The sequence below is a fragment of the Henckelia pumila genome, chromosome 4 (genome assembly GCF_033568475.1).
Source record: "Henckelia pumila isolate YLH828 chromosome 4, ASM3356847v2, whole genome shotgun sequence".
Classification (NCBI taxonomy): domain Eukaryota; kingdom Viridiplantae; phylum Streptophyta; class Magnoliopsida; order Lamiales; family Gesneriaceae; genus Henckelia; species Henckelia pumila.
This window is the reverse complement of record NC_133123.1, coordinates 11,682,429-11,705,220: the sequence shown is the minus strand read 5'-3', so window position 1 is coordinate 11,705,220 and position 22,792 is coordinate 11,682,429. Positions and strand designations below refer to the sequence as shown.

The 22,792-nt window shown below is 37.6% G+C and overlaps 3 protein-coding genes across 3 annotated transcripts; 2 read left to right on the top strand and 1 right to left on the bottom strand.

Annotated features, from left to right (window-relative positions):
• Positions 1-3,294: 3,294 nt before the first annotated feature.
• On the top strand, positions 3,295-9,522 carry LOC140865992 (probable protein S-acyltransferase 14). Its single transcript, XM_073270844.1, has 7 exons — positions 3,295-3,724; positions 7,153-7,363; positions 7,448-7,539; positions 7,891-8,014; positions 8,096-8,181; positions 8,436-8,501; positions 9,100-9,522. Exons 1-7 carry the CDS (start codon positions 3,515-3,517, stop codon positions 9,223-9,225), a joined length of 915 nt encoding a protein of 304 aa, XP_073126945.1. The 5' UTR covers positions 3,295-3,514; the 3' UTR covers positions 9,226-9,522.
• A 464-nt stretch (positions 9,523-9,986) lies between these two features.
• LOC140865718 (uncharacterized) lies at positions 9,987-12,746 on the top strand. Its single transcript, XM_073270446.1, has 7 exons — positions 9,987-10,071; positions 10,524-10,881; positions 10,956-11,119; positions 11,196-11,276; positions 11,406-11,481; positions 11,565-11,666; positions 12,216-12,746. Exons 2-7 carry the CDS (start codon positions 10,539-10,541, stop codon positions 12,377-12,379), a joined length of 930 nt encoding a protein of 309 aa, XP_073126547.1. The 5' UTR covers positions 9,987-10,071; positions 10,524-10,538; the 3' UTR covers positions 12,380-12,746.
• Positions 12,747-14,179: 1,433 nt separating this feature from the next.
• Positions 14,180-16,131, bottom strand: LOC140863501 (UDP-glucuronate 4-epimerase 3-like). Its single transcript, XM_073266966.1, has one exon. The coding sequence runs from the start codon at positions 15,801-15,803 to the stop codon at positions 14,502-14,504; it is 1,302 nt and encodes a 433-aa protein (XP_073123067.1). The 5' UTR covers positions 15,804-16,131; the 3' UTR covers positions 14,180-14,501.
• Between the last annotated feature and the right edge of the window lie 6,661 nt (positions 16,132-22,792).

The following is a 22,792-nucleotide window of genomic DNA, read 5'->3' as shown; positions in this document are numbered from 1 at the left end:
GATTAGCCTACTATAATAACTGGACACCAAAATTACTTATTTCATAATTATTCTTTACAATCAGCTACCCACTAAAAACCTTTCACTCACTCCATATTTTGTTTTTTTAAAAAATAAATATAAAAATGTACTTATTTTTTACACACGCAAAGCGTGTGCATTTTTTTCTAGTATTTATAACAAGACAAACGATGTCGGTACAATATTTCAATATAAGATGTCATGTATAAGTACGAAGAATCTTGTTAAGTGAAATGAAGTGATTGTTCAGGATTCTGAAGTGAATATTGTAGGCTAAAGAGGTGTCTCTCACCAATATTCGATATAGCGCTTTCACTACAAAAAAAAAAAAAAACGCTTTAAATGGCGGTTTTTTCCCACCTTCAGCAGCAGTTATTGACCGCTTCGTAACGTCACTACAAAAGAAGTGTTTTAGAAACGATTTTTCCACCTTCAGAAGCGGTTATCATCCGCTTCGAAACTTTTCGAATCGGTTGTACAATACAAATGTTATAAGCAACCGGTGGTGAAAGTCGTTCAACCGCTTCTGCAGGGTTTCTTTACAAGCGGTAACAACCGCTCTCGTTGCTTATTACTTGAAGTGGTTTTAACCGTTTCTGTGGGAAATTGTAGGAGCGGTGTGTAAGCGCTGTTGTAGGATAATGTAGCAGCGATCTTCAACCATAATTGATAAAATGTTGTTGATGCAAAAACCATGTTTTAGAAGTATTTAATGACTGCTTCTGTTAGATTCATATAGATCGGTCCTAAAGCTCTATTTCACATGTACCAATAAGAATTACCACTCATCTAAAATCGAGATCAATATATTTTCTTTTCAAAAATAAATGCATTACCAAATCAATTAATGGCATTCAAATTTCATTCAAGAAAACTGCTTTATATCATTGACATAATATAACCGTAGAATTAACACATAATATTCACGCTACATTACAATATTCAACCAACTGAAAACCTTCTTTTATCCTCAAATCATATACAACTTTCAATAAAAAGTCTTCTCACACAAAAACAAGTATTTTCTCCACCTACTCAAGTAGAATCCGTATAATCGATCATTTGTGAGTCAAGGCGAACTCATATTTCTGGACCGAAGTCACGTTGTTCAGTGGACTAGCAATCCGGTACATAGACCTTTGTCCAAGCTCAATTAATTCAGCCTTTCATTCATTCAGTCATTCAATCATTCGTTCATTCTTTAGCCAATAAACAATCGGTAATCAGTCAGGAACCAATAACAGTCCAGAGATCAAATATGCAGGACATGCAATATGATCAAAAAAATGAGAAATACCCGAGATGATGAAATATATTAATATAGTTTATGAAATCTCGACGTAGATTTTAGGCTAAATTTCAAATAATAATATTGAAGGAATCGATAATGAAAATTTCACCTCAATAACTTAGTGTTTAGGGTCGGTCGATGAGTCCAAGCCGATGTAAATTTCTATAAGTATAATTTGAGCGATTTTACACTGGTTTGGAATGGTAGTGGGTGTAAGAACCTTTTAAAATTCATTTTTGGACAAAAATTTTATCGAAAAATCTTGATTAAAACTTTAAATTCATAAAAATTAAAATACAAGTCCAAAAATTATGAAATTTCACCGCATGGCCTGAATGATGCCGGGAATTGATCGAAAATCAAAAGAATGGCCATCGGAGAGGAGCGTGTAGTTCACGTCATGCCACCTTGCCGGCACGTGGCCGAGCTCCAGCCGCCACGCACAGTCAGAAGTTTTTCTGGAATCTGTTCTTTTTCAGCCCTACAACATTTGTTTAGAATATTTTAAAATTCCAAGTCGATCTTGCAAAGATTTTGAAAAACAAAAATGGTGACCAAACTTGTTTTTGGCCATATAAAACAGTACTTTCGAAAATATTTGGGATGATCGACTGACATATTTTAAAAGTAGAAAACATTTTGATCAAATTTTGTATTGAATTCGAAGTGAAATTCGTTCAAGAAGAATGAGAAAAAACAAGCAAAAACTAGCTACCTTGAAGTTGATTTTATGGAAATTTTTCAAAAATTGTTTTTTATGAACTCGAATTTCTTGGAATGATTTGGACCATGATTTTGATACACCTTCAAAACACCCTTGTTTCTGGGCAAGAAAAGGAGTATTGTGTCCAAATTTAAAAAATTCTGGACAAGATTTGGATATTTTCTCTTATTATTCTTCCTATTTCTCCTTGCTTTCACTCAACATTTCGCTACAACTTAAGCTCTCTTAATCCACAAAATTGTGCTCAAGTTTTTTGATAAAAAACCTTGGAATGAAGTCTATTTATTGAAAGAAATGAGCCACCAGACATACACAAGTGTCTTGGTATTTTGACACTTGTTGATCCCTAAACAAGCAAGTGTCAACCTTAAAATAAAACGTGTTAGTAGATTACTTGATGGGTAAGTTTGCTTTAAATCTCAAATCTAAACATAATTTTACATTCAGTTCCTGTCATAAAAAAATATGTTTGAACGCCACAATCCACACAAAAATGTTCATGTACTTTCTGGACCCAAGTGTTTTTTTTACGGGTGAAAATCAGTACAAAACATTAAAAATATGGTACTAATATATATGATATTTGATTACTAATTGGTTTAGATATGATACAAAAGATAAAATTTTGGGTACAAAATTTGAGCTACTTTATTTATATCAATACTTGTAACACATGTTTGGATACTCAATAGTCATATATTAATATTAATTCTAAAACAATTGATACTCCAATATCATATATTAGTACCATATTTTCAATATTTTGTAGTGTCGTTCAATTAAAAAAAATACAAATATATAATTAATATCAATGCTTCCATACATCTTTGGGTACTAAAAAATCATATATTAGTATCGAATCAGAAACAATTCATGCTCAAATATCATGTATTAATACTTTATTTTTAATATTTTGCACTGACTTTCATCCGAAAAAAAACATGGGGCTCAGAAAGTGCAGAAACATTTTGATATTGATTAGAGAGCTCAAACATATATTTTTTCTGTCAGAAACTAATTGCAAAGTTATGTTTGGATTTGGGTATTTAAAGCAAATTTACTCTTATTTGACCCATGTGGTTTATTTACTAAGTATTTTTTTTTATTATTTTAAGTTAAATTTTTGTAATTTTTAGACATGGTTTATGATTTATGTACTTTCCATGAATATTAGTATTATCATTAATTTTATTGGTTAAAATATAACTTAAATACGCCGCATGATGAAAACTTACTATACATAATTATGAGTCTTACCCAAGACAAACTAAAATTATTTATCAGTCCCCTCCCTACCCTTTCGTCTTCTCCAATTCCGCCATTGTAGCTCCACAGCTGAACTCCCCTCGCCTCGCGGAATCCGTAAACCCTAAATTCTCTTCTACACAAACCAAAATCATCATTCAGAAGCTCGGGTTTTCCTCTCTCTATTTTTTCTGCATAAATTTTTTTATGCGCAATCAATTTTACATTATATTATGCATAGATCTGGTGTTGTGATGGCGTGGAATGTGTTCAAGTTTTGTACGGCTCTTCGGGGTCTGGGGTCGATCATGATACTATTGGTTCTCGCCGTGGTTGGAGTTTCGTATTATGCCGTAGTGATTACAAATTACGGGCCAGAACTCGCTTCCGGTGGCCTCGATTCGCTGCTTGCTTTGGCCGTCTTACTCTTGTTTCATTGCCTGGTAATGGATCCGTTAATCGTTATCATGCTTCTAACTCGGTATTCATCTGTATTTGCTTTTCTCACATCGGAAGTCAGCTGCGCTTTTGGCTTGCATTTGTGAGTTTTGAGTTTTTAGAATTAGTTTAGCTCCTCAAATTAAATTGAATGGATTCTCAAACTGATTTGATTCTCTGTGTACTCTAAAAGGTTTGGAGCAGGGTATGTGTTTTTTCATGGTTCGAGTGAGTTGTTTAATCTTTTTAATTGAAGACTTAAAAGGAGTGTTTTGGTCTTTTGGAGCACGTCTAGGAAGTGTTTGTACATTTGATTGTTTGTGAATGTAACTTCAGCTTCATTTTCTAAAGCTAGCAAGAAGCATCAAGAATGTGATGTTTTTTCTTGCTTGTTCATTTTAGTTTAGTGATTAAATTACAAATTGACATTTATGTCATTAAATATTTATCATATTACATAATTACACTTAATTCAATTGACCTGATTTTCTTTGCTCATACGTGTTTTTAATAGTTTCTAATAGAATTTATAAAATTTCAATCATATTTTGTTACTAGCATTTATTCTTTAAATAATATTTTGCATTTTTGTATAATTTGCATTTTCAGAATTCTTTTTATACATGTTTTGTGTATTTAGACAAATTATGTCATTTTTTAGTTTTTTATTAATCTTATATATTTCGTCAAGCATTCATGTAATAAAAATTAATTTAATTTTGATACAATAATAATATTAATAATTATATAAATACATTTTTGATGGTGTGAATATCAAAATTTAAAGAATTAAAAGAGATCAATTTTATATAGTTTAAGGGTATGATTGCGTTTTAACTAAAAATTAAGCTTGGAAGTAACTATTATCCAAACACTCAAACTTTAACTTGTATTAGCTTTAAACTTCTATTTACAAACAATCCTTACTTTAGCTTCTCATAAATATCAAAATAATATCTAGAATGGTCACTTTTAAATAAGCAAAAGCTTTCCAAAACACTCCCTTAGAGGCAGTGCTTTCGATTGATAATTGATGTTAATTTGTTTTACTTGCACGCCTAGTGGAAGGTCAGTTTTTTAGTTCAATGTTTTTTTTGGTTGCGTGGTGTTAGTTTGTCATTGTTCCACGTCGATTGGATAAAATTTCCGAGAGTTCTGAATATAGACTTGGGGAACCCTCCTACTTTGAGCTAGTTTTTGGAGTTGAGTTAGATCCAAATCCACAATCTTTGACATTGTATCAGAGACAGGATCAGCCCAGGTTCCGAGACTGGTATCAGAGCACATGTTCCGTCGTTATGTGTTGGACTGCCATAGTTAGTGTTGGAAGGCTGAAATTAATTTAGGAATAATTCTCATAAATATGTAAATTAGCTAGGATCTTTGTATTATAGGAAAGTAACTATAATTGGAATTTTTTTTTTTACCTAAAAGCAGTGATTTATGTTCCTGATTTGTAGCATTACATATGCTTTGTAGAATGTAAATCTTATAAAAGGATGATCAATAACAGAGAATAATTATTCCCTGCAATAATCTTTTTCTTTCGACGTGGCATCAGAGAAGGCAGGCTAAGAAATTACGTCTCATTCCTCGTAACGCCATGTCGGATGTTTCTAATGAATCTACCAAGGAACTTTCCGTCCCAATAAAAAATCCCATCACCTCAGATCTCTAAAAAATGAGTGCACCTACCGCAGAACCTGACTTTGTTCAAATCACTACAATTCGCTTGAATGGTGACAATTTTTTGAGAAAAGAAGGCACCTGCAGTAAGTGATCCGAGTTATACATGGGATGCTGAGAATTCCATGGTAATGACATGGCCTGTGAACTCAATGGAAGAGACATTAACTCTAATTACATGTGCTATCCAACGGCACAAGAGCTTTGGGAGAACGTTAATCAGATGTATTCTGTCTTGAGGAATCAATCTCAGATCTTCGAGTTAAATCTTACACTCGGAGAGATGTGATAAGGGGAGGATAATGTTACAAAATACTTCAACTCCTTGAAACGTATATGGCAAGATCTTGATCTCTTCAATACCTATGAGTGGAAATCCGCCGAGGATGGATGCCATCATAAGAAAATTGTGGAAGATAAATGCATCTTCAAGTTTCTGGCTGGCCTCAATGCCGAGTTTGATGAGTTCAAGGCTCAAAGGCTTGTTGGAAGGCTAATCTACCTATCCCTTACATGTCCTGACATAGCATTCTCAGTATACTTAAAGGGAACACCGGTAGAAGGACTCATGTTTAAGTCAAGAGGAGATCTACAAATTGAAGCCTACATTGATGCGGATTGGGCTGGAAGTATGGTGGTTCGAAGGTCCACTTCGGGGTATCCCTCATTTGTAAGGGGCAACTTGGTTGCTTGGCGAAGCACAAAGCAAAACGTAGTTGCTAGAAGCAGTGCTGAGGCAGAATTTAGAGCAGTGGCTCACGACATTTGTGAAATTATGTGGATTAAAAGATTTTTGGAGGAGTTAAAGGTGTCGGGATCATCTCCTATGAAGTTATATTATGATCATAAGGCTGCAATTTCAATTCCTCACAATTCAGTTCTCCACGATAGTACAAAACATGTGGAAATGGGCAAGCATTTTATAAAAGAGAAAATTGACAATAGAGTGGTGTGCATGACATATATCTCCACAGAGGAACAAGTGGCCTATGTTTTCACTTCGATATCTTTGTAAGCAAACTGGCAATGGAAGATATCTTCAAACCAACTAGAGAGGGAGTGTTGGAAGGCCGAAAAATTCTTTTAAATTTGTAAATTAGCTTGGATCTTTGCTTAATAGGAAAGTAGCTAATTAGGAAATATTCTTTACCTAAAATCAGTGATTGACATCCCTGATTTGTAGCATTACATATGCTCTGTAGACTGTAAATCTTATGAAAGGATGATCAATAATAGAGAATAATTATCCCTAAAATAATCTTTTTCTTTCAACGTTTGGGCCACCAGTTATTCCCATAGTTGGATCACCAGTTAAGATCCCCACGCTCTATATTTTCATTCCTGTCCGTGAGGGGATGTGTTAGTTGTGACATCGGTCGAATAAAATTCTTGGGAGTTGCATATACGAACTTAGACAATCCTCCCCCCTTGAGCTGGCTTTTGGGATTGAGTTAGGCCCAAATCCATGATTTAACACATATTTCTCTTAAAAATGAAACTGAAGAAAGGCATGCAAACTAAACATCGACGTTTTTATCTTCTTCAAATAAATGGACTGCTATCAGTATGACATGAGTGTGTAATTTAGTTTGACGATTCCCCTTGTTGACCATATTGTGACATTATCTTAGCCTCAAATATGGTTGTCCGTTTTCTAGAATGCTATATTTAGCTGGATAGGTGAATGGTTAAATAATGCGGTCAAACTGAATGGTTGCAAATTGGTGTTTATGTGTTGCTCATGCAGTTAGTGATGCTATTGTGGAGTTATTTTTCTGTTGTTTTCACGGACCCTGGTAGTGTGCCTTCAAATTGGAGGCCATCAATGGACGAGGAAAGAGGAGTTAATGACCCGTTGACAATGGCAGAATTTTCAACCGACTCAGACAACCAGGATGTCCGTTATTGTAGAAAGTGCAACCAGTTAAAACCACCTCGTTGCCATCATTGCTCTGTCTGTACGTTCCTTATAGCATTATTTTCAGAGTACTGGCATGTTATTTTTTTTTCCGAAAGTAACGAGTTATTGGACATTCATTTAGGTGGGAGGTGTGTCTTGAAAATGGACCATCACTGTGTATGGGTTGTGAATTGCGTTGGGGCATTGAACTACAAGTATTTCCTTCTCTTTCTGGTATGTGAAAATGTTGTTGAAACCATCCTATGTGGGTTTTGTTGGTCTTGTTGCTTTTTTGTATAAGCTCTAGGTGAAGTAACAACCATGTTTTATTGTGGTAGAATTATATCCTCTGGACAATGTATTATTTTGTAAATGTTGATTTGTTGCAACGTGGTGATAATTTTTGGGAACAAAATATGCCTTATTGCCTTATAATAAGTAGCAAGACCCCCTGATGTATGATATTCATTTTGTTGTAAAATGAATGTACTCTGAACCCTAAAGAAATTTTTTCATGTTTTGTATTTAAAACCATGCTGATCAGAGTATGATGTTAGTTCCTGATAATTTCTCCTTGTGATGCAGTTTTATACGTTCCTGGAAACCAGTCTTGTAACTTTATCGTTATTGCCAGATTTTATTGCATTCTTCGGCGATGGAGAGGTCCCTGGGACTCCAGGAACTCTTGCAACAACATTTCTCGCCTTTGGTAAGATTATATGTCCCTTTTCTATTGTTTGCTTGACTTCTCTATATACTGCCAATAATTTCTCCCGCTCCGCTCTTGCAGTCTTAAATTTGGCATTTGCTTTAAGTGTTTTTGGATTTCTGATTATGCACATATCATTGGTGGCTGCCAATACCACGACCATTGAGGTATAGCTTTTTCTTTAGTTTTCATAATAAACTACGACATAAATGATGCCTTTCTTGATTGACCTAAAAAAGTCCAAATTTGATCATCATACATCGAATTTATGTGTTGAGTTCAAACCTATCGGTATTATGGATGCTTGTTGCATGTCACAATTTTTTATATTTCCCGGTTCAGTGTTCCTTTTATCGCTTGATTTTAGTCTCTTTTTATAGAGAAAATGTTTACTGAAGTGATTCTTCTTGTCTTATTTAAGGCATACGAAAAGAAGACGAGCCCCAAATGGCGCTATGATCTTGGAAGAAAAAGAAACTTCGAACAGGTTGGCACCACTCTTTCAAGATTTTCTACCGTCATTTCCTGAAGCAACAATTTGCACGATTTAAATGTCTCAATACCTACATTTGTTATCTTCCATAACAGCTAGTACTTCCTTGTACCCGTTTTCCTCCCTGTTCATTTCAGTAATGTTTAATGTTTAGCATGCATGGGCACCTGTTGTTTTACATTAGTTTCTGAATTAGTTGGATACTACATTTCACTAGTTTAACATAGGGAAATAAAGACACAAGGATCATGATTTTTGGCTTTGCCACTTTTATTTAGCTCCCTCTCGTTCATGCATGCCATGCTCTTTATGACATTTCATTATTGTTGAATTATAAATGATAGAAATGTGGTGGAGCGAGAAAACAACCGGACAGAAGATTTAAGAGATATAATTATGTAGTTCTATATCCACAACGAAATGCCTAAATCTTAAATATCTTTTCCAGTTTAGATGTCGATGAGATTTTTTCAGTACGAATATGGTGAAATTTTTTACCCGGAGCCGAATAACAATAAAACCGTATACACAATTACCACATAATCTTTAATAATATGAAATATGGTTCCAAAGACTTGTTTTTATTTTCCAGGTCTTTGGGATGGACAAGAGCTTCTGGTTTATCCCTGCTTACTCGGAAGAAGACCTGCGACGAATGCCATCTCTCCAAGGTCTTGAATACCCGTCAAAGCCCGAACTAGATTCCCAAGAATTATGACAACGATTGGTGACGCGATTATAATTGTCTCGTTTCAGAAGACATCATAATTCCATCATTCCAATTGTACAATGTCCGAAGGGTCGTGTAGAAAATTTCGGTGTGTTGAAATGATTCGAGGTCTGAGGATGTATAGAGCTTCATGTTGTATCATACCAACTTCATCTTGGAAGCCTTGTTTTCTTATAGTTGTAGATGAAGGCCTCACTGACGTGTATGTAATTGTATTCTTTAATAAATGTGATCTTGTCACGCTTCTTCCTTTCTAATATACGAGCTTTTTTTATCCAACCAAAATGATGAATTTTTAGTGTTTATTTGTTATTATTGTTTTTGGGAAAGTATTGTATGATAAATTTGTTTTTTTTTCTTTTTTTAAATAATAATAATAATCTTTACTATATTATAATGCATAAAGCCATTAAAAAAACAGAATTTGGTTAAAAATGTGAACCAACAAAATTGTCATATATATTTTTTTCTTGATTTAAATAGAAGGGCAAAACAAAGATTTAAGCAAGTACAATATCTCATGTTAATCCATTTCATCACCACGTAAACCTATCAGGTTAATCCATTTCATCTCCACGTTTTCTTTTCCTTACAATTTTTGTAAATACAATTTATGTAGTTGTATGTTAATAAATCTTATATTTTACTAATTGATTATATAGTTTCGTAACTATAATTAATTAAATAAATAACAAGAGAAAAAGTTCTCGACACGTGTCATCTTTACATTCACTATACGTGTCCTTTTTATATTCCTCATCAGTCTGCGGAAACTTTTCTTTCTCAGGCTTCGCGATTCGTCAAGAAATTTCCAAAAAAAAAACGGACGAGAAGGTATTGTATTCACGGTTATTTTTCATCGATTCTTTAATTCAATTTTTGCATGCTCTTTGATATAATAGCGCATGTTCATCTTTTAAGAAATTGAATCAATCCAAGAATTTTGGTGATATCCTTTCGATGGTGGTGAGATTGTTGGGAAATAATTGCTGGCTGAAATGATTCGTATTATTCAACCAACGGAATCTTTACTCGATTTATGATATTATTATCATTTTTTGCGGTTTTGAATTGTTGGTATGCCTCGCTGAGGGAACATTTTCCTGGCTGATACTGAAATTCAATAATTTTTCTCTGCCCGGCATTTCTCTTTGTTATGAGTTTGATGTACTATATAACTACTTGAATTTATTGATTCTTGCGGAACGTCCATATTTTTTTTGAGAAGAAATATGGTTGAGTGATGTGGATTTGCATATAACTTTTTTCAAATCTAACACACATAGGGAATTGGAAGCGAAATGCAGAGGGGGCGAGAATTCAGTAACAATTTCAATAGACCAAGTAGGCCCTTTGATGATTTTGGTTTTCCTGGGGGCTTTCCCAGCATATTTGGAGGAAGGGATCGTTTTGATGACCCATTCTTTACTCGGCCATTCAGTACATCGTTTGAGCCTAGCGTGTTTAGTACCCGTGCTCCTGGAAGTGTGCGGCATGGAAGCAGATTAAGTGGACCAGTAATTGAGGAGCTCGAGGATGATGATGAAAGTGTGTCAGAAAGAAATGGTTGTGATCAGGATAATACTCATGCTGCTTGTGCGAATAGGAACCCTGTTGTTGAGCATCCAGAGGATCAAGTCATTGGTAAAGAGATTTCTATTGCTTCTCTCATTTTATTTGGAGCATGTTTGCTTAGAATTCAATATCCAATCTGACAGACCATGACAAGAGCAACTGCAAACACGTCGCGAATAAGATTGGTCGTGACAAATTAGAAACTCAACCGCACACTCAGAGTGTCAGCTTCCAGAGGGTGACTTATGGTGGCATAAATGGAGCGTATAGCACTGCAATGACTACTCGTAGAGTAGGGAATGATGGAGTAAATTGTCTGATCCCTCTCGGACTACTAGGCCGTTAAGTTTCTTGTTCTGATATTGTGCTTATTTGTCAAACAGGTAACAGTGGAAGAGAACAAACAAGCTGATAGAACAACTGGTCTTGCCACACATAGGATTTCTAGGGGAATCAATAACAAGGTGCATATGATTGAATGCTTGCTTCTTGATGAGAACATGAAAAACTGTATACACTTAAAATGTTATTGCCATTCTGTCTGTAAATGAAGTATTTCCTACTAGTGACATTAGAGTATATTATCCTGATAGGGGCATTCAATCACAAGGACACTTGATTCAGATGGTAAGGTGGGGACAATGCAGACCCTGCACAACTTAAATCAAGGTAAGTCTGTTGGAAAATTATAGGCAATTCACGAGTTTCCCTTTTTCCTATTTTACGAGAAATCATATTTTAAAATATCTCAGATGAGCTTTCTGGCTTTGAACAAGCATGGAAAGACAATGCTGACAGGAATTTGCATGGTAGTAAAGATGGATTTGATTTCCTTGGGGGTCCAGGTGGTACAGGTTAGATCATTTATCTCCGCTTCTCTTCGGTCAGATTATTGTATGCACTTAACTTGAAAGTTGAAAGGAAGCTTACATCATCCTGCTGCAGTCAATTTATGAGTGAAATAAGCCATGGCGAAAGTTGCACTATAACTACCTCTCTGTATTTTTGGGATTGGTAATCCCATGAAGACAATCAACATCAATATATTTACAATGATCAGCTGAATTTGATCGATTTCAATTGGTTTCGACAACCTTGTTTAATATTATTGTTTTTCTAGTCCCTCGAAATGATATCTGCATAATGATAGGATCTAGGCTTCCAGAGTATTGAGATAGTTGTAACATTTTACCTTGAAATTAAGGTTCTTCAAGCTATGATAATGATTATATACCATACTAGTGTAATTTTGTCAAGCAGGGCAGAAAATGCTTCCTTTCTTCTCCCTTTTCTGAGAAATGGTGGTGTTTGCTAACTTTGAAATTGTGTTTTGGCTGCAATAGTGGCGAACTTCTTACCAGTTCTAAATGCACTCGATCTTGTAACATTTTGATCCAATCTAGGGACTAGTGGCAACAAGCATGGTCGAATGGCGGCTCGGGGAGGATTTCTTGATCCATTCAAAGAGCATTCTGCAAGCAAGGGTGAACAAAGTATTGATCACAACTTCCAAACCCAGTCTTCTAGGGCGAGGCCCAAAAAAGTTGTCACCATTAATATTGACTAAAATCATCTCCCAAGCAAATGATCGCTTGGCTGTAAGTTTATAGAGGTAAATTTGTGGTGTTCTGATCTGATTTTAGTACCAGCCGTATGATCACCTCAAAGTACTAATCTTTCGCTCTTCATTATGGCAACGCCAAGCAGCATCAATAAGTCAGTTGGTCTTTATCTCTCCCCCTTTTTTTTTGTTTTAGTTACAAACTAATATCTTGTTTTTGGTTCAAAGTTTAGTTATTTTAGCAATTCACCCCCAGTCCATTTGATATTGGTGTAGTATCTTCTGCTTTATTGATTGTATATTTATGACGTGTTCTATAAATCGAACAATGTTTTCCACATCATTTATTATGTGATGCGAGATTAGCATTCAATGAATATAGCACTGATATTCACCAGTAAATATTGCAAACGATTTACCTTGACGTGATACCAATTATGGGTCGTGTTTTGGATGTTTCTACTTTAGGCTGTTGTCCGTATGCTTTTGGTTATTATTTCAGCATCAAGAAATCACTGGAGATTTGAAAACCCAAGAGTCCTTCACTTACGCTCAAAAGATAAAGGCTAATCAAATAATAATGTTTTTTAGGGGCTTTTTTTATGGATTCGAACTCACGTATCTATTTTAGGCGAATCTGGCGGGTCTAATGATTTAGATAGTGTTTTCGAAATGTTTTAGGTAGCACTTTTCAATTTTTCCTTCATAAAATTTTAAAATTTTGTGAAATTTTGTGAAGAAAAAATTGAGAAACACTTTATAAAACTATCTCAAACATTAACTTAATCCTCGTAGGTATCGTTTGGTACATGAGATAAAAATGAGATGAGACACAAATTTTTACTCATCTCAAGTTTTTCTCATTTTTTTTAATTCAATGATATCTCATGGCCCGGTATAACATTAGATGTAGGTTTGATGACAAATACCTCTTAACCTATGATATTAGTGGATGATGAATGCCATATAAGTGAAATTGACAATGTTACTTAAAAAAACAAACACAATAATCCTACAAAATAAAAAAAACATACAAAACAACATATTATTCATATCTATGTCTTGCTTATCCATATCTATCATGTTTTTATTCATATATCGTACCTCACATTCATGATACCAAACGATATCATAGATGAGGAGTTGTGCCATCATCCATAGGTTTCAAAGCTATCATGCCATTCTCGTTTTCATCCTGATGACATCAAGACATCCCATATCAAGTTTTAAATTGAAATTATATTTATATTTTTATAGGCAAATTAGATTTATATCCCATGAATTTTATATATTTTTAGGTTAAAAAGCTCTCCTCGGCTTAATTGGTTAAATATGATGTTTTACGAGCACTAAATCAAATAATTATGCCGACAACATCGTTTCCATTTCCCATTTTTTAAATAATGGTTACAAATATTTAAATGTTGGTACAACCTCTTTCCCTTTCATTTATGATAACAAGATTTTACCTTTTCCTCTGTAAATTTGTTCTATCTTATCAACGAAACATTTAATAGTTCTAAAGCCTTTTCTGATTCTATCCAGATAAAACTTTTCCTAATGCAGTGTGATCATTGGATACTCCAAATATGATTTCTTTTTTGGGGAAAATTAAAAATTAAAAAAAAAAGAAGGCGACGCTAAAACCATGTCTCTATACTAGAAAATTGTAGTGGAATACTCGTCTTAAATTGGGTATTAACATATATTGCATTCAGGACCATGAATCAGCTTCCAGATATATGGTGACTTATGGTGGTATAAAATGGATTTCTTCAACTGCACAGAGCTTGTATCCAAGAACAAATAGTTGAACAACTTGGACTAGTCGTAGCCAAACCTATCAATTTCAATTTAATTTAAGATAATTAAGATGAAAACAGCACCATGAATCAGCAAATCATTCAGTCAATAATTATACAATATGATAGATAAATAAAAAACGAAAATTATAATCCCAAGAGTCGAAAAGGTGGATCCATTCTCTGATGCAGATCACACAGATTCAAGGTTTGTGGGATATGTACTTTCTCCTTATACAGCATAACCAAAAGATTGGCTAGCAAATAGCAATTGTAAGAATCAAGAATCGAGTAATCCTCTCCTGCAGACAGTCGAAAAAATTGTGTTACTGAGCGCTGCTCTTCTTCCCATCAGCGTAGTAGCTCAGGTACCATCGAACAAACTTCTTCAATCCTGTCTGCAAATCTGTTCCGGGCTTGTATCCAAGCTCTTTCTGTGCCAAGCTTATATTGGCATGTGTAAATTGCACGTCCCCATTCCTTGGTAACTTCATAACCAACCTCTTGGCCTTCACCTTAAGCAATCTCTCCAAAATACTCACAAGATCAGAAACTGGCACTGGAGATGTGTTGCCCAAATTGTACACCCGTAGTTGAGCCGCGCCCTTTTTCTTACCGCCACTGCCAGTACTCTTCTCCGAAGTATCTAAAGCAGCCAAACAACCCTTCACAATATCGTCAATGTAAGTAAAATCCCTCGCTACCGTGCCATGATCAGCACCCTCAAACACTGGAATCGACTTCCCCTTCAAAATATCTTTTGTAAAAAAGAAGTAAGCCATATCTGGCCTACCCCATGGTCCATAAACCGTAAAGAATCTCAATCCGGTCATCGATAGCCCATATATATGGTTATAAGTGTGTGCAATCTCTTCACCGGCCTTCTTAGTTGCTGCATACAGACTCGCGGGCCGATCAGTCCTATCACTCTCGGAAAATGGGACCTTAGTATTCAACCCATACACAGAACTACTTGAAGCCCACACGATTGCCGGCTGAGGATTGGCATTCTTGCAAACCTCAAGAACACTAACTAGGCCGGCAACATTGCTACGCACATACGAGCTAGGATTCTCCATGGCGTACCGAACACCGGCCTGAGCCGCTAAATGCATGACATGAGTAAAAGGGACAGTATCAAAAAGCTTGTTTAACAAAGATACATCATTAATATCACCATCCACAATGTACACCCCGGAACGCTCCAAAAGAGCTTGTCTAGCCCTTTTAAGGGATATATCATAATAGCCATTGAAATTATCTATCCCTAAAACACCGTCCCCCCGCCGCTTAAGGGCGGAGGAGACATGAGTGCCTACAAAGCCTGCAGCCCCTGTAACCAACACAGAAATCCCGTTTTTGGACCTGATTTTAGCCGAGGCCCTGACCCTTTTCTCGAATTCAGGGCCTCCATAGTAAGAACTTGTTCTAAGAGATCTTCTTGAGAGATCTGAGAATATAGTGGTTGCAGAAGAAGAAGAGGATGATCTAAAGAGGAACAAAAAGATCAATCCTACAAACACGAATGACCATAAAGTGAGCTTGGCTACAGAAGAATGAAGCCTCACCCTGTTATACGAAGACTTCAACTTTCCGGGTGTCGAAGGGGCACTGTCAATGTGCTTCATCTGCAACACAATCCAAGAGCCAAAAAAATCTGCAGATTTTATGACTTCCCGCCAGGAAATTCCCAGTTTTGCAGCCTGTCCCCTGATTTTCTTGAAACAAATTGGATAAAGATTGTTTTTTTTCTCCCTCTCTCTCTTTCAAGTTTGATAAATGATAAAATGTTGGGTTGAAGATTGAGGATTACAATCCCTGAAAAGATGGTGTGGAGAAGTTCTATGCTTTATTGGTGGGGAATCTTGGTTTGTTTGCTAGGAGTGAAAATATTTAACCTTTTGATAATGGAGGTCATCTACATTTGCCTCAGAGTTGTCATTTTTGCAGTTGAATAAAGATATGGAATTTGATGAATCCAGTGAAAATGGGCGATTGGAGAGAGAATATAGAGATTTTGTGAGTTGGTGTGTAATTATCTCTTTTTATTTAGTTACCATTTTACTGTCGTCATAAATAAACAAAACGATAATCAAACACTAAATTAAACTTGGTTAATTATGGGATAAATGGGAAATAAGTCATTATGTTTCAAAGAAAATATAAAACGAGTTTAAGGGAAGGGTTGACTTTTATAGTGACTGAGATTATTATAGCACGTCCTGTAAGACGATCATGTATGGAGTGAAAGTTATTTTTTTGACATAAAAATAATATTTTGCATGAGTCAGATAAAGTAAGAGAACTATTTCACTAAATTAATCTGTAACACCCGGTATTTTTAATTACATAAATCCGCCTGCATAATTAAGATATTTAATTATTTAAATTTATGATTTATGGGTTAAATAATTATGTGAATTATTTGTGCATGATTTAATTTATTTTTTTAAGCATTTAACCCATAATTAGTAATTTTTATGATTGTTAGTATTTTAATTATTTGATCGCGTAGACGGGACCGTGGACGGACGAGATGACAACTTTCCACCCAAATTATTTTATGAGCCTTTTTAGAGCCTTAAAATATTATTTTGAGTTTTATTATCTCAAAATTTTAAGTATTTAATTTTATTTAATTTTAGGAGTCCATTTTTATTCAAATTAAGCCAAAATATTGACTTTTTATTATCTTTAAAATTCCCTAAAATTATTATTTCGAGATTTTATAATATTTATGTTAGTATTATTATTTTTAAAGTTGGGATTATTTTAATTATGTTATTATCTTCCTATTTTAATTATTAAACCATTATCTACCTAAAATAATCCCCAAACCCTACGCCATTCTCCTAGCATCAGCCGCCTACCTCCCCTCCATTCTCCATATTCTTCATCAGATAGCATTCTCCAAGGACTCCATAGCCTCAATTCGTGTGGTTTTCAAGCCGAGTCATCGTCCCGTCGTCCCGGTCCACCCCCACGCTCGTGTTTTCTCGTCATCTTCGGTGAAAGGCATGATTCCTTCTCTTAATTTCGTGCCATATCAGTATAATATGTGGGTATTGTGTATGCATCAAAAAACTTTCAAAAATTTTCAGAAAAGTTTCGGCCATCATGAAATTTATGGCTTGTAGTGTGAGTTTGATTGTCATGCTCATGTTTCTTAGCCATGGGTGTGTCTAGGCTGCTGGACAGGGTCCCTAGGATGTCTAGGGAGAGTCTAGGCTCGATTGGCTCGGACGGTTCGAGCCAAAAGAGCCCAGAAATTGAGCTGGTTCGTTTCTGCCTCTCCAAGTGCGCAGAACAGGGTTTCAAGGAAGGGAGCTTCGTTCTCCTTCCTCAGACCACGGTTTAGGGTAAGGCCGGTTGGGTTAGAACCCCATTTGAGTTTTCTAAGTTTTTGCAGAAGGTTGCATGGGCTTTCGTGGTCGGAGCTTCGAGGACGAAGGGTTTTCCCGCAGCTGCTCGGGTCTGCGCGACAGTGCAGAAGGGCCGGGTTGCAGGGCTTCGTTCTCACTCCATAGTCGACGGTTTGGGCTGGTTCTTGGCTTGTTGGAAAGGTCTGGATGTGAGCTAAGTCCTAGGGGTGGTGCTCCGGCCGGTGGGTGGCCGGAGCATGGCGGCCGCCGGCGTTCTTTGCAACTGCTCGTGGCCGCAGCAGTGCAGGGAAGAGGGTGATCGAGTTGGGGCTTTGGGAGTGGTTCCGGGTCGGGTCTTGGGTCCGGGTCGGGGCGGTTAGGTAGTGGGTCGGGTTAGTGAGTTCGGGTCCGAGTTTGGTGGGCCGGGCTCGAGTATTTTATTTTTAAAGTATTTTACAAATTTATGTGTTTTTGGGTCAAATAAATTGAAATAAAATTATTTGGACTCCCAAATAATTTTATTTGGACTTTTAAAATTTTAATTAAGTTAGTCCATTTATTTTATGGGCTTTTGGGCCCATAAAAGTTAATGGGCCAGTCTTTGAGTTTTTGGGCCCAATGGGCCAGTTTAAGTGTTATTGGGCTTAGTGTAATTTTAATGGGCTTTATTAATTTAATTGGGCTTAGAATAATTATTTGGGCTTAAAGTTTGAAATAATGGGCTTAAGTATGTTAATGGGCCAGATTTAAGTTAATGGGCTTGTGTGTAGGGCCAGCAGTCCAGGACCATCCATGAGAAAATTTGCATGTGTCCTGAATATATATTTAATTATTTATATGCATTTAAGTTATTTTAATATTTATATGTTAGTAAGAAATTAAATTAAATATATATGATGGACACACATTTTATTCAAGTACATGCATTCATGAAATAATATTTTATGCGTGATTTAATGTTTAAGTTGAGCAATAAAAATATTTTATGTTGGAAGTTGAAGTAGTGTGACAATTTAAGGGGGATTCGTCCCCATATGATTGAAGGGCAGTTTACTGCCAATTTAAGAGGTGATTCGTCACCGGCCACGTACGTAGGTTTCCACGCTGATCAGTATTTAATGTATGATTTAAGGTTACACTACGGATACAACCATGCTATGTTAGAAAATAAATTGCTCAATAATGTTATGTATTATGTTATGTATTATGTTTATTTAATTAAGTTATGTTATGAAATTTTTAAGCATGCTCATTCATGTATATGTATGTATTAGTATTAAATTGGTTTAAATTATTTTAAACCCTTGTTATGTTAGCATGTTGGGCCTCTAGGCTCACTACACTGGTATGGTGCAGGTGAGTACGTTGAGGATGACGTTGTACCCACCGGAGGCGAGGACGTATGAGCATGCATGCAGTGGCCCCGTGACCGTGAAATATTCTGAGTCGCTATGCATGTGATTGTTCTTGTCAGCATGATACATTTTTATTATTTGTCAGTGGTTGTGAGTTTAGAATATTTTATTAACTATTTTCAGTGCATGCAAATTTTATACATTTTATTTATGCAGTATTTTTTTAATTAAATGTTTGACTCAGATATTTATTTTATTTTAAGAATGCATTTTTATTTAAGTATTTATTTGTTTATTTATTTAGTTATTTTAAATCTTTTTATTCTGTTCATATACGTATGGGCGTATATGTACAATACTTTATTTAGTAAGTAAGTATAAAAAAAAAAAAATTTCCGCATATTTATTTATTAATTATAGAGTTAGGGTCGTTTCAGTTGGTATCAGAGCACGGTCCTCGGAGGGGTCCTCACTGCTATGCGAGCTCATAAATCCACGCTACCGGTCTGTAAGTTTTAAATGTTTATAGCATGATTTAATTTCTAGAATTTAAGTTAGTATTAATTTCAAAACACTTAGTTATGCATGGCGATTTACGTAAATAAATATGTGGTGGTGCAGAATGCCTCCCAGACAGGTGAATCGACGTGGGAGACCTCCACATCCACCTCCACCTCCACCGCCACCTCAGCAGCACCCCATGACGGCACTGGAGCAGGCCAGTGCCACGATGATGGCGGGTATTACTGCCTTGCTGGAGCAGCAGGCAGCCCGTCCCAGACTGTCCCACGAGGAGGACGTCGCCGAGAGGTTCCAGAAGAAGGGGCCTAAGGAGTTCTTGGGGACCACCGATCCGTTGGTGGCTGAGGGATGGATTCGCTCACTTGAGTCCATCTTTGACTATATGGGGATCACAGACGCCGACAGGGTGAGTTGTGCTACATACATGATGCGAGGCGATGCAGCCTCATGGTGGGAGGGTGCAGTACGAGGAGTCCATCTACCTACTCTGACATGGGCTGAGTTTAGGCGTATCTTCTACGCCAAATATTTCACTGAGGATGTGCGCAGTCGCATGATCCGGGAGTTCATGAGTCTCCGTCAGGGGGACAGATCTGTGGTGGAGTACATAAGCCAGTTTGAGAGGGGCTGTCGTTTTGTGCCCATGATTGCCGATAGTCCGCAGGAGAAGCTGCGACAGTTTGTTGAGGGCCTGAAGGCTGAGATCAGGCATGACGTGCGCATGGCAGACGTGTTTACATATGAGTCTGCAGTCAGCAGGGCCTTGCGTTCTGAGGAGGGTCGGAGAGCGATCCAGAGAGAGCAGCAGGGCAAGAGGCAGTTTGTACAGACAGGATATCAGCGACCATCTTCGCAGCCACCTGCGAAGAAGCAGTATACAGGGCCGGCTAAGGGCCCGAATCAGCAGCAGAGGCCACAGCAGCAGAGGCCGCAGCAGCAGCAGAGGGGCGGGGCCCCTAATGCCATAGCTCATCCCACTTGCCCGAAGTGCCAGAAGATGCATTCGGGACCTTGCCTATTGGGAGCAGGAGTTTGCTTCCACTGCAGAGAGCCGGGGCATCAGATTGCTAACTGCCCCAGGAAGAAGAACACCGCTGGTAGGGTGTTCGTGATGCAGGCTGAGGAGGTCGATCCTGACACCTCCTTGATCACCGGTACATCCTATCCCTAGTATTTTCATAAATTCTCCTTTGGTTAAAGATTTAGTATTTAATTTGAAATTCTTGTTATTTGGGTCATTTAACTGCATGTTAGAATAGGAAGCATGTTTTACTTGTGATTAGAATTAAGAACTTGTAGTGACTCGTTTGGGAAAAAATTAGAAGTGGTATGAAACTGTTGGGAATTTTCTGCGTGCAGGGAGAATTCTAGTTGGGGGCAACTCCACGTTTGCGTTGCTAGATTCAGGGGCTACGCATTCGTTTATCTCCCTGGAGTTTATCAGACGGGTAGGCATCACACCTGAGAGTAGTGACAGCGGGTATGATGTTACTATGCCGTCAGGGCAGATTATGTCTACCTCGAAGGTTATTCGAGGACTGGAGTTAGAGCTGCAGGGACACTCCATTCGAGCAGATGTAGTAGTCTTGCCTTTGAGTGGTTTTGATCTTATTTTGGGTATGGACTGGTTGACAGTCAATGGAGCTTCGATTGATTTTCGTCGGAGATCAGTGTCAGTGAGACCTACAGGGGGCGACCCGTTCACTTTTTATGCATCTCAGAGCAGTGATATTCCTCAGGTGATATCCTATATTCAGGCGAGGAAGTTGTTGAGACGGGGTTGCCAGGGGTTTCTAGCGAGTATTGTCACAACTTCAGAGCCATCTAGCAGATCATTATCAGAGTTAGAGGTGGTTCGTGACTTTCCGGATGTCTTTCCGGAGGATGTGGCAGGAATTCCACCAGTGAGAGAGGTGGAGTTCAGTATTGACTTAGTGCCAGACACCGTGCCTATCTCTAAGGCACCGTACAGGCTTGCTCCTACCGAGATGAAAGAGTTGAAGGAGCAGATACAGGAGTTGTTAGAGAAAGGCTTCGTTCGACCTAGCTTTTCTCCTTGGGGAGCTCCGGTGTTGTTTGTGAAGAAGAAGGATGGCAGTATGAGACTGTGCATCGATTACCGAGAGCTTAACAGAGTCACAGTGAAGAACAAGTATCCACTGCCGAGGATAGAGGACTTGTTTGACCAGTTGCAGGGAGCTTCAGTGTTCTCCAAGATCGATCTGCGATCTGGTTACCATCAGTTGCGTGTTAGGGATGCAGATGTGTCCAAGACTGCTTTCCGGACACGATATGGGCATTACGAGTTCTTGGTGATGCCATTTGGGTTGACCAATGCTCCAGCGGTTTTCATGGATCTCATGAACCGAGTCTTTCAGCCATATCTGGATCAGTTCATCATAGTCTTTATTGATGATATTTTGATCTATTCTAGGAGCATCGAGGAGCATAGACAGCACCTTCAGACCGCATTGCAGACTTTGAGGGAGCATCGGTTGTATGCCAAGTTCAGCAAGTGCGAGTTTTGGCTTGAGCAGGTGGCATTTCTTGGCCACATTATTTCGAGAGATGGAGTTGCAGTCGATCAGTCTAAGGTGGAGGCAGTGCAGAATTGGGGCATTCCGAAGAATGCTTCAGAGATTCGCAGTTTCTTGGGTTTGGCCGGATACTACAGGAAGTTCATCAAGGGTTTTTCCTCTATTGCAGTACCCTTGACTTCCTTGACCAAGAAGAATGCGAAGTTTATATGGAGTTCAGACTGTCAGAGGAGCTTCGATCAGCTGAAGGAAGCACTCACTACAGCACCAGTGTTAGCGATGACAGTACCACATGAGGAGTTAGTGGTTTACACCGACGCGTCTAAACTTGGTTTAGGCGCAGTGCTTATGCAGTGTGGTAAGGTTATTGCGTATGCGTCGAGACAGTTGAAGATTCATGAGCAGAACTACCCGACGCATGACTTGGAGTTGGCAGCAGTGGTTTTCGCTTTGAAAATCTGGAGGCACTATCTTTACGGCGAGAAGTGCAAGATTTTCACCGATCACAAGAGCCTCAAGTACTTCTTCACCCAGAAGGAGTTGAACATGAGACAGCGCAGATGGTTGGAGTTGGTGAAGGACTATGATTGTGACATTAGCTACCATCCGGGTAAAGCTAATGTAGTGGCCGATGCTTTGAGTCGGAAGTCATCAGTGGTAACATGTTTGACTGTGCAGTTACCACTACAGACCGAGATTCAGAGATTTGGTTTGGAGTGCTATCCGAGTGGCCATGCACCGAGCTTGTCAGTGTTGACGGTGCAGCCAGTTTTGAGAGATCGGATTAGAGAGGGACAGTCCACTGATGAGGAGTTACAGCGATGGAGACAGAGAGATGAGG